The sequence below is a fragment of the Loxodonta africana genome, chromosome 1 (assembly GCF_030014295.1).
Source record: "Loxodonta africana isolate mLoxAfr1 chromosome 1, mLoxAfr1.hap2, whole genome shotgun sequence".
NCBI lineage: Eukaryota > Metazoa > Chordata > Mammalia > Proboscidea > Elephantidae > Loxodonta > Loxodonta africana.
Window position 1 is genome coordinate 95,386,748 of NC_087342.1, and position 12,536 is coordinate 95,399,283.

Consider the following 12,536-nt stretch of genomic DNA (forward strand, 5'->3'; position numbering starts at 1 on the left):
TTCCCATCCACACCCATAGGAAGCACCCCACCACCCTGAGAGGCCACAGCTGAGTACCCAGTGCCCAGAGGCCAAGAAGGAAAATGGCCGGGGGCAGGCAGTGCCCACCTCAGGGTCCAGGAGTGGCTCTCAGGCAGGGCTTAGTCCACTGGGCTATGATACAAACTCTATCAAGGACATCTCCCCCTACCCCAAGCATGACCCCGCAGGCTGGGTGCCTGACTCACCATCCTCGCGGGACTTCTGGATGAAGGCCTCCACGCCACTCTCACCGTAGCTGCCCTCCGAGGCCAGCGTGGACACGTAGTTCCACTTGAGGGCACGGACGATGTCCACCATGGCCTGGGCCTGGTACGTGTCCGAGGGCACCACTCGGGAGAAGAAGTCGTAGCGGCTGTTGTCACTCAAGTCGGGGGCTGTGGAAGCGTAGCTGATCTGGGGGATCTGGGGGGCGAGAGGGGCTGCTGATGGGGGAGGGCTGGCACCCCCATTATTCTGCACCACTGGGCAGCCTCATGGGCCAACACTGTGACCCTGCACACAAACCTCCCTCCTGTCCCCAAGCCTTGGGACCAGCCCACAGGTACTGCCTCCTCTCCCACTTGATAAGGAGGAACGTGCAGCCAGAGAGGCTGGACAGGCAGCCTGAAGCTGCTCAGCCAGGCCACTGCTCCAGCCCAGGGTCCTGCCTCCCACTCAGCTCCCTGGGAGATCCTGTCCACTCCCATGCCCACCCCACGCCCAGCAGAGTGAGGTGGCATCAAGCTGAGAAGAGACTTGTATGTCAGCACTAAGTGCTCCTCCTCCAGAAAGTCTCCCAGCCAGCCCCACCTCCCCTGGATCCTTCAAGTGGGGGTCCCTGGAAGACCCCCCCCGAACAACACACACATACACAGAGTTATACGGGGTCACACACACATGTGGGTGCACATGTGCGCACGCGCGCGCACACACACACGGGGAGCCTCTGGGTGCCCCATTTACATAAAGTGCTAGAAACTCACAGCCCAGGGAAAATCCCTAGGTAGGCCGTAGGATGGTTCAGCCTGGGAACAGGATAGGAGTGGGAATGGGGATGTCCAGAGGGGCCCTAAGGGGTCATGTGGTCCATCCCCTGCCCCAGGCAGCCCTCTTGTCACCACTCAACAGACCCTGTCCTCACAGCTCCCTCTGAGCTCAGGCCCTTTCCTCCTCAGCTCAGGAGACAGAGCCCAGGTTCCAGCTCCCCACCCCTACCTCAGCCCCACCCCACCCCCACAGGTAGAATCCCAAAAGGCCAGAGTGGGCAAGCCCACGGGGAAGCCCTTCTCTCCTCAGCCTGGAGAGACAGGGCCCAGAGAGGCAGGGGGCCTGCCTGGGTCCCACAGCCACTTAACAGCAGAGCAGACCCCAGGCGTCGTGTCCCCAGCCCCAGCTCTCCCAGTCATAAAACATCTTCTGCCCCCACCTGAGCCCTCTTCAGGCAGAGGTGAGGCTTAAGCTGCCTGTGCCTCCTGTTGAAACCCAAGCAACTCCAAAGAAAATGCAAGGACAGCATGGACCCTCCTGCACCTTCCCCTCGTCCTGGCCCATGCTGTTCCCCACATCCTTCCTACACCTTCCCTTCCTCCCAGCCCATACTCCCCCATATCCCTGGTACTCCTGGCCCCTCTCCCCTCCCCCTCACAGGGTGCTATACTGCCAGGACTTCTCATACCTCCACCCACTGCTCCCCGAGGGCTGGTCACTGTCTGTGCCCCCCACCCCCTTCCTGGGCCCACATCAAAACTTACAACTTCCTGTGCATCCATCTCTCTGCCTTACTCTCTACTGTCCAAGGTGACAGGTGAAGGTGTGGACATACTGACCTGGGCTGATGTGGTATCTAAGACTTTATCCCCCTAAGGAATCATTAAGACTCAATCCTGGCCATGAAACTCATGGCCAGAATTTCAGGCTCTGTAACAGTTGAGGATGGGGAAGGGTTTCAGCGAGCAAGAGGATTGGGGGTGCCCCCTACTCAAGTGGCTGCTTACATGGCCAATGCCAAGGGCATCCCTCCTCCAGAGACCACCTCCCAGACCAAACAGCTCACCTCCTCAGATGGGGGAGCGGGGATTTTGACAATCTAGAGGCCCCACCTGTACATAGATCAAGAGGCAGTCATTTGAACAGAACAAGGGGATACAGCATGGTTTAAAGTCAAGAAAGGTGTCATCAGCATTGTATCCTTTTACCGTACCTATTCAATCCGTATGCTGAGCAAATAATCTAAGAAGCTGGACTATATGAAGAACAAGGCACCAGGATTGGAGGAAGACTCATTAACAACCTGCGTTATGCAGATGACACAACCTTGCTTGCTGAAAGTGAAGAGGACTTGAAGCACTTATTGATGAAGATCAAAGACCACAGCCTTCAGCATGGATTACACCTCAACATAAAGAAAACAAAAACCCTCACACCTGCACCGATAAGCAACATCATGATAAACAGAGAAAATATTGAAGTTGTCAAGGATTTCATTTTACTTGGATCCACAATCAACACACATGGAAGCAGCAGTCAAGAAATCAAAAGATGCACTGCACTGGGAAAATCTGCTGCAAAAGACCTCTTTATAGTGTTAAAAAGCAAAGATGTCAACTTGAGGACTAAGGTGCACCTGACCCAAGACATGGTGTTTTCAATCGCCTCACATGCATGTGAAAGCTGGACAATGAATAAGAAAGACCAAAGAAGAATTGACACATTTGAATTGTGGTGTTGGCAAAGAATACTGAATATACCAGAGACTGCTGAAAGAACCAGCAAGTCTGTCTTGGAAGAAGTAGAGTCAGAATCCTCCTTAGAAGCAAGGATGGTGAGACTACATCTCACATACTTTGGATATGTTATCAGGAGGACTCAACCCCTGGAGTGGACATCATGGCCGGTAAAGTAGAGGGTCAGCAAAAGAGAGGAAGGCCCTCAAGGAGATGGACTGACACAGTGGCTACAACAACAGGCTCAAGCATAACAATGATTGTGAGGATGATGCAGGACTGGGCAGTGTTTTGTTCTGTTGTACACAGGGTTGATATGAGTCAGAACTGACCCAAAGACACCTAACAACAACAAATGGCCCCACCACAATATCCAACCATGCAATTTCATTCACTTCAACTAAGCCTTTTCTGAGCTCCTATTGTGTTCTAAATGCTGGGGTCAGAGCAGTGAACAAAACACACAAAGTCTTTGTCTTCACGGAGCTTCCATTCTGGTGGGAGACAAGGGGTACAAGCAAGTCAAGAAATAACCAGGATGGTGTCTGATAGCAATGGGCCCCATAAAACAGGATAAGGGGACAGGGGTGGCTGGGCGGGCAAGCGGCAAGGTCTGGGAAGGTGACATCTGAACAGATCAGCATGCGCAAGTTTGGGGAAAAGGCAAGTGAGCTTGGAATGTGATTGTTGTTCAAGGCAGAGCAAGGAGGCCAATGTGGCTAGAGTAGAGTGGGAGGTGGGTGGCAGGAAGGAGCAGTCAACGTACAGTAGGTCTAGCCCCCCCAAAAAAAACAAACCCACTCTGTCAAGTCAATTCCAACTCACAAGGACCCTATAGGACAGAGTAGAACTGTCCCATAGAGTTTCCAAGGTGCAGCTGGTAGATTTGAACTGCCAACCTTTTGGTTAGCAGCCAGGCATTTAACCACTGTGCCACTAGGGCTCCAACAGTAGATCTAATAGCTGATTAATAAGGGGGTTAATAAGAGATCATGAAACAATAAGGGACCACGAAAAGAAGCAAAATACAAACTGAAGACAGATAGCCACAGGTATAATAGAAATGTTTTAAACAGTGAAAAGGTATTTGTGAAAAGTTATATGCTAATAAATATGAAAACCTAGGCAAATTATTTAAAAAGTATGAACAGTCAAATTGGGGCAGGAAAAGTATAAGCCCATTTCTTTCATGAAATAAACATGTGAATAGAAAAATTCTAAATAAATGTAAGGTAAATTTGAGAATAAATAAGGGAATGAATGAAGAAAGGGAGGCTTGAGTGTAGAAAATTGCCTTCCTCCTCCCAAAGGCAGCAATTTCAGGGGCACCCCCCCCCCCGAGGAAACCTGCTGTTATGTCCTCCCCATCCGGGCTGGGGCTGGCCCCTCACTGCCTCCCCTTGGAACTGGCTCTAGGGGAAAGGCTGCAATCACTGGGACCTCTGGGGGTACGGTAGAGGGAAACAGTTGACTGGGTTTTTGGATTTCCTGGACAACTTCGAGTTAACTCCCTGGTCCTCTTATTTTAGCTCCTGTGGTCTTTATAAAATGGCACATACAACATTGTTCACTGTAACGCCTCTTGGAATAGCAAAACTTGAAGAAACAAACTACAGCGAAACCTGTGAGAGCCAGAACTGGACGAGATCATCTTGTTTTTCCAGGTCTCGCAAGTTTTCCACCTTTGACAGGATGCGGCCTTACCAGCTTTCTATCGCTCTCTATCAGTGGAAAATATTTGAGTTTTCCTTCTCTGACAGGTTTCCGCTTTACACAGCCTCCAGCTCTCACAGGCTTTCCTGCACACATCCATAAAGAGGGGACTGGTTAAAGAAGTTATGGCTACACAAGGAATACTAAACCAAAAACAAAAGCATTGCCATCGAGTCAATTCCGACTCACAGTGACCCTATAGGACAGAGTAGAACTGCCCCACAGGGTTTCCAAGGAGTGGCTGGTGGATTTGAACTGCTGACCTTTCGGTTAGCAGCCATCGATCTTTTAACCACTGTGCCACCAGGGCTCTGAAGGAATACTACACAGCTATAAAAAAGAACGAGGCCGCTTTCCATGGACTGCTCTCAATGGCTCTCCAAGACACTGTAAAGCAGAGACAACCGCAACAAAGAAGGAAGGTGCGGATCTACATGGGACCAGCAAGCTGGTTGTGGTGTGAAAGGGAGTAATACAGTAAAACCCGCAAAAGCTGGAATCTGTGTAAAGTGGAAACCTGTCAGAGAAGGAAAACTCAAATATTTTCCACTAGTAGGGAGCGACAGAAAAGTGGTAAGACTGCACCCTGTCAAAGGCAGAAAACTTTTGAGAGCTGGAAAAACAAGGCAGTCTGGTGGAGTTCCAGCTCTCACAGGTTTCACTATATTTACATGTTGATTATATGCAGTGGTTAAGAGCTCAGCAGCTAACCAAAAGGTCTTCAGTTCAAATCCACCCCCTGCTTCTCGGAAACCCTATGGAGCAGTTCTACTCTATCCTACAGAGTCGCTAGGAGTCAGAATTGACTCAATGGCAATGAGTTTGGATTTTTTTTTTTTTTTTTTTTTTTGGTTTTGTATATGCATAGACTATCTCAGGAGGGTTACACCTGAAACAGGGCCCAGAGCCCCTTCCCCCCACCACCAGCCCAGTCCAACGAAGCCTCTGTTAGCAGCCTTTAGACCCAGGCCTGGTCCCAAATGTGGGGCCCAGGAGCACTGAACCCTGCCCACCCCGGCCCCACCCTATGCTATGTACCCTTATTCCCGCAGAATGTGGGAGGGCCAAGAGGTTTCAGCAAGGCGTGCGTGTCAACCTTCAGGGGAGCTGCTGCCCAGACCCCTGATTTTAGGAGCCCAAGAGGGCCTCTGCTCTGCCTCCAACAATTCCTAAGACCCTGGAACAGGGACTCAGCCCTGAGATGGGGGAGGTGGGGGGTGGGCCTGGGGATAAGCCAGCATCCTCCTAAGAGTTCCACCCGCCCCGACTCCTCTCCTTCTCAGCTCCAGGTCATGAGTTTCCAGTGGGAAGAGGGCGGAGGGTGATTTCAAGCAGAGATTCAAGAGCTAGACTGCTCGGACCCAAATCCCAGCTCTACCACTTGCCAGCTGGGAAACCTTGGACAAGTTACTTCACCTCTCTAGGCCTCAGTTTCCTCAGCTGCAAAATGGGAATCATTACAATAAAGTTTTGAGGCTCACAGGAGGGAATCGGTGTAGAGCACTGAGAACAGCACCTAGAGGTAATAATAAGCACACAAAAAGGTCAGCTCTTATGTGAGTTGTTTCCCCTCTAAACTTTCTCCTGCAGCTCTCCATCCTCTTGTCTCTCGCTCTGCTCTGCCTGTTCTCCCCTCTAGGCCTCCACCCCCCCGCCCCGAGCTCTCCCTGCCCATCATGGCATTATTATCACTGTCGTTTGTGGGGACACCTTCTCAGAATGCTAACAGGCTCTCCAGGCTCTCCTCCTTCCCTGTGCCCCCAGCCTGGACCAGCACGGAGATGCCATGGGCAGGGCCGGGGCTGTGTCTGCATCTAAGCAGGTGACTGTGACAGCCTGACCCAACAGGGCTCTGACATCTCCTTACCTCGCGCTGTCTCTGAGGCCCAGCTGGAGTGGGGGGCCACTCGATTAACATTCTCCTCAGAGAACTTCCTCTCCTCTCACAATATCTGCGGTAAGAGTGGAAGGAAGCAGCGGTGCTCACCCCAATGCCAGCTCCTCCATCTCTGCCTCCCTTTCTCCCTCCCTTCCTTCCATCACCCACAGACTGAGCACCAACTGTGTGCTGGGCACTGTTCTAGAGAGTCACACCCTCATGGGCAGCAGTTAGCAAGGAGCCCAGATTCCAGCAACACCTGATCAACCTCAGGTGCTCGATTCGAGGTCCTTCTGTTTGTCTTTTTCTCTATTCCTCTCTGCCTGTCTCCTCCTGCCCAGACAGCCTATGACTTCACATTCCCACATCCAAATTCTCCCTGTGCATCAAGAACCAGCTCAGTAGAAATTGCTGAGTTGGTGAATGTTTTGCTGTGTATATTTTCGCCAAAAAAAAAAAAGCAGCAGCTCAAATGTCACCTCCTCCAGGCAGCCTTCCCTGAATCCTTGGCCTCCAGAGAGCCCACACAGACCTCCCACAGCACGAGGTTGCTCCAGAGGCACCAGGCACGTGCACCCAGGTATCATCATTTTTGGTTTACTTGTCAAGTCAACAGGCAGTCTAAGACCCCTCCTTTGTGCTGGACAAGGCCACATCGGGAGATTCGAAAGGAACTGGACTCATCCCACCTGCTAACACTCGTCAACACCCACAGCATCCTGGGAGCCAGCAATAGAAAATGAAGAAAGTGCTCTTGGGAAATGTGCTGGTCTCGTTGGGGTCCCCGGGCAGGGGGCAGGTTGTATACCTCTGAGCAACACAGTGCATCTGGGTCTGGCACCCAGTAGGGCCTCACACTTACAGAAGGGGTGAGTGACGGGGGGAGGGGGAGGGAGTGCCTGAATAAATCAATCTCTCTCTCTCTGACTTCTGTAGTAACAAGGAGGGCCGTGCCATGTGGGAAAGACAAAAGCTGTTTCCGGGCTTGAGCAACTATGAAGATGGATGCCAAGTTAGTCTGTGTATGAGTGTGTGTGTGTGTCTGTGTGTGAGAGAGAGAGCACATGCCAGAGCACGTGCCCTGAGCACACGTATGCACAGCACATTCATTCATTTGTTCCTCCTACAAATAGTCACTGAGCGCCAGCAGCCAGAGGGCATGGTCTGGTCACTGGGGGGAGACTGAGGCCTACTCCTGCCCTCATGGGGCTCCCAGTGTAGATTGAGGCAGGCAGTGGAAAGGTGAATAATATGACACAGAGTGTGTTAGATGGTGATCAGGATCCAGGAGAAAAAAAGAAAGGAGGGAAGGCACGCAGATGTGAGAGAGGGGGGCCCAGGGAGGCCTCTCGGACAAGGCGGTGTTTCAGTCAAGGGAGGGAGCCACATGAGTATTTGGGTGAGAAAGGCATTTCAGGGGGAGGGAGTAGCCAATGCAAAGGCATACACACAGGTGTGGACATACATGTGCATGCGTGTGTGTGTTCATATGAGGACGTACGTGTATATGGGCATGTGTATGGGTGTGTGCACTGAGCGTGCAAATGCGTGCTGTGGTAGGCATTGCGTGCACTGCATAAGTGTGAGGATATGCATGTATGTGTGCGAGCATGTGCGTGCAAGTGTTCACTGTGTGCCTGTAGGCATGAATGTGCATGTGTGTGCACTGTGTGCATGTAGGCATATATGTGCATGTGTGTGTGCCCATGTGCACACACATGTGTTTTTAGAGCCTGAATCTGGTCTCTGGCTGCCCTGGGCCTAGCCAGCAGCCCCCACATGCCAGACCCCTGCATGTCAACACTGGCTGGCACACAGGTGGTGCCCACTGACTCTCAGACCAGCAGAATCTGAGGACTCCCTGAGAGTGGCCAGTTCACACCCACAGTCTCCAGAGAAGGGAAGGAAGGCTGGGAGGAAGAGGACTTGCCTAGCACCTCAGAGCCACGGCACAGCCCCCACAGCTCTGAAGGTTGGGGCTTCGTTCAGGCTGCTCAGAGCAGTCAGGAGGCAAACCACCACCCTGATCTGCACAAAGGGGCCTAGGGCACCCCGAGCCAACTCGCACATGTCCAGTGCCATTGCCGTGGACACCCCAGGGGCCACCTGACAGAAACCACAATCCTCTTCCTGTGAGCTTTGGTGTTTTAAGCATCTTCCCTTCCATCCTCCTCCCTAGTGCTTGGCAAAGCACAGTAGCTTCCAGCACAGTCTCTGGAACCAGCCTGCCTGAGGCTGTGTGACCCAGCTCTGCCATCACCAACTGCGTGACTAAGGGAAAGCAAGTGACTTCTCTGAGCCTCCATTTCCTCCCCTATAAAATAGGTACAATAACACCAGAGAGGACTGCATCAGTGCGTATGGACAAAGTGCTTAGAATGGTACCTGGCACGTGGGGCCCTCAGCAAATGCTAGGTATTATCATTAGCAAGGAAGGAGAGCTAAGACCATTGTGCCCATTTTGCAGATAAGGAGACTGAGGCTCAGAGAGATCAGCACACCCTCTGAGTCTCACAGAGCCAGGAGATATATCAGAAGCAAAACGCAGACTAAGCTGCTCTGCCTCTCTGTCCACCGTCCACTCCCACACACAGCAGCTCCTCCAGTCCTGGCTTCCCGCCCTGCCCCACCCTCCCTGCTGACTGTGCTCTTTCTGTTCAATCCACAGGCCAGGCCATGGCAGCCACAGATTGAGCCTGGGATCCTGCAGCCACCTCTGGCCGCCAGCCCAGCCCAGTCCAAAGCCTAGGCAGACGTCAGGACCCCACCCTCCAGGTCACAGCCCCAGGGAGCTGGGGACCCTGCATGGGGCTGGCGCAAGCCCCAGGGGTTGGCTGCCCACTCTTGCCCTTCTGATCATGGCTGCTCCAGGCCCTCGACCGCCTAGCTCTCAGCATCAGCTGTTTTCTTCATAGATAAAAGGCAGCGATGCTTTTAGGTACATGAAAGCAGTGGCAGGCCGGAATGTGGTTCAGAGAAAGCAGGAGAGAGGGGGAGAGGCCCAGCTTTCCAAAGGCCCTGCCTGTGCAGCCAGGAAAGACAGTCAAGAGGCATCCCTCCCTGCTCCCCCCCCCCCACAGCCTCACGACCCTGAGCCACACACCCTCCCCCAAGGAGCCTTGCAGAAAGACATGACCAGAAGAAGCAAGAAATGCTGCAATCCGGGGGCTACCAGCTCCCTCTCGCCCAGGGGAGCTGGGGAAGATATGCTCCTCGTGAGACTGGGCACTCAGCAGGCACCCCACCATTCTTTGCTGAGCATCTCTCTCTGCCAGGAGCTGAGACACAGGTCTAAATAAACCACCTTCAGAGCCAGACTTGTAACCCACAAGAATGCCCAGGGTGGGTGTAGAGGAGAGGAGAGGGAAGGCAGCCAAAGGGGTGTCTACACTAGCTGAGATGAAGGGTGAATAGGAATGCTGAGATGAAGGGTGAATAGGTACGGAAGATGCTTGGGGCAAGGCTGGACAGGCAACAGAGATCCAACCACGAGCAGACTTCCAGGCCATGCTAGGGAGGCAGGATTTTCCAGGGAGCCCTAGGAGCCATGGATAGATTCGGAGAGGGCACAGGTGATCAGAACGGTCACACAGCCTGCAGGGGGACAGGGACTAGAGGGCAAGCCTGGTGACCACTGGGAGGCGGCTGGCACTCTACAGATCATGATGCCCAAACCAGGACAAGGGACTTTGGGTTAAAGCGGAGGGGGATCCAGGAGGCACTTAGGGGGAAACTCAGCATTTAGGAATCAATGATATGTGTGACTCCTGGTTTGGGGCCTTGGCCGGCACAAGGACAGTAGAGACAGGGACTGAGATGGAGTAGAGGAGAAGGGCGAGGTTGGGCAAAGGGAGATGAGGTGTGTGGTTTCCACAGGGGGAGTCTGAGGTGCCAGAGGGCATTAGCGGGGGTGTCCTAGAAGCAGGTGGACCCACAGGTCTCAAGCTGGCGAAGCTGCGGGAATCTGGAAGTAGGGAGGCCATGGTGCCTCAGAAGCTGTTGACCACTGAAGCCATGGGCAAGTATGGCATTGCCCAGGAGACTCAGAGGAGGAAAGAGAAGGTCAGGGATGGAGCCCTGGAGACCACTCCATGGAAGGGGTAGGCAGAAGGGAGGGGCCAGGAAAGAGTCTGACTGGGAGCAGCCGAAGGGGAGGACAGCCAGAGAGAGAGGCCACAGGGAGTGCTCGGAAAGGAAGTGTGGGGGTGAAGTGCCTCACAGAGAGAGAGGAGGAGGCTCAGAGAGAGAGAGGAGAGCTGAAGAGCGACTGATTTGGGGCGGTAAGGAATTCACGGGGGATCTCCTAGAGCAGCTGTGAGGAGAAGTCAGACTGCTGGGAGCTGAGGACAGAATGGAAGGCCGGCAGTGGAGAATGAGGGTGAAAACAGTGTGAAGGCTTGAAGAGAAGTGGGTGGTAGAGAGAGACGCAGGGTTGAGGGGGGTTCTAGGTGGATGGGAAGGGGCCAGTCAGAGACAGAGATGGAGATACAGCAGAGGAGGGGATATAGCAGACAAGAGATGGGCCTAGCGTAATAAAATCTATTAAGAAAACATTCTGCATCCCACTTTGGAGAGTGGTGTCTGGGGTCTTAAACGCTAGCAAGCAGCCATCTAAGATGCATCAATGGGTCTCAACCCACCTGGATCAAAGGAGAATGAAGAACACCAAGCACACAGGTAATTACGAGCCCAAGAGATAGAATGGGCCACACACATAAACCAGGGACTACATCAGCCTGAGACCAGAAAAACTAGATGGTGCCCGGCTACAACCGATGACTGCCCTGACAGGGAACACAACAGAGAACCCCTGAGAGAGCAGGAGAGCAGTGGGATGCGGACCCCAAATTCTCCTAAAAAGACCAGACTTAATGGTCTGACTGAGACTAGAAGGACCCCAGTGGGCATGGCCCCTAGACCTTCTGTTGGCCCAGGACAGGAACCATTCCCAAAGCCAACTCTTCAGATAGGGATTGGACTGGACAATGGGTTGGAGAGGAATGCTGGTGAGGAGTGAGCTTCTTGGATCAGGTGGACACTTGAGACTATGTTGGCATCTCCTACCTGGAGGGGAGATGAGAGGGTACAAGGGGTTAGATGCTGGTGAAATGGACACGAAAAGAGAGAGTGGAGGGAGGGAGCAGGGCTGTCTCATTAGGGGGAGAGCAATAGGGAGTATATAGCAAGGTGCATATAAGTTTTTGCGTGAGAAACTGACTTGATTTGTAAGCTTTCACTTAAAGCACAATAAAAATTAAAAAAAAAAAAGAGATAGGCCTAGCACACAGTGGGGGCACTGACAACCCCCAGCCCCACCCTGACCAGGTTCTTCTCTGACATGGGGTCAAGAACAGAGGCAAGAGTGACCTACACGGCTCAGCACAACCCCAAGGAGGCCTCATACACCCATACCTCCCATGGAGCTGCCTACCCCCCATTGCCAAAGGACAGGAAAGCAGGGCACCCAGGGTCTGGGGAAATGGGGGAGTCACCTTGGACACGTGGCTGAGCTGGCACATCTGGGTGGTCTTTAGAAGAGCTTTGTCCAACAACTTCAAGCCTTGAGGAGAGGGGCTGGGATAGGCCCCAGAGAGGGGACTGTCTATCTCCTGTCCCCAGGGCCTCTTCCAGGGCCACACTCTGGGAGTCTTTCCGCTTCAAAAGTCCCTTCCCCACATACCCACTGGGCCATTTGGGGGACACTGGCCGCTTTCCCCTCAGGACACCTGGGAATTCAAATCAGGCCGGCAGAGCAGCTCTCTTCAGGACTGTCCTCATTAATCAGATCATATTACTCTGCTCTTTGGACACAGACCAGCCGGCCGTCTCCTGGCCCCAAGCATCCGGTCACTCTGGGGCCTGGCCCTGTGCCCCTGTCTAGCCCTGGGCCAGTAGCTTCTTCCCAGTGCAATCGATCCGTCTGCCCCAGGCCCACCCTGAGCCCTGATTCGCCTTCTTTCTGGCAGCTGAGGCTGCAGGTCTCGCTGCCCCGGGGCACTCAGCCTCCCCTGCCTGAGGACTGAGCCCCTCAGCCTGCCCCCAGGGCATCCTCTGTCCCTTAACCTGTGCCCCTTATTAAGCAGGCCCCTTCCTCTCTTTTATATGCCTCATAGTCTTTCATTTTACAATGCTCTACGAAGCAGGCCCTCTTATTCTCCCCACTTTCCGAAACTTCAGGTACAGAGAAGGTAAGTAACTTG

General features: G+C 53.2%; 1 protein-coding gene across 1 annotated transcript in view; it reads right to left on the minus strand.

The window, feature by feature from the left end:
• GRM4 (glutamate metabotropic receptor 4) overlaps nucleotides 1-12,536 on the minus strand; it is a 131,639-nt gene that overhangs the window by 71,854 nt on the left and 47,249 nt on the right. Inside the window, exon 3 of the mRNA XM_023540198.2 lies at nucleotides 228-444. Coding sequence (XP_023395966.2) covers nucleotides 228-444 — 217 coding nt within the window. The remainder of the gene's footprint in view (nucleotides 1-227; nucleotides 445-12,536) is intronic.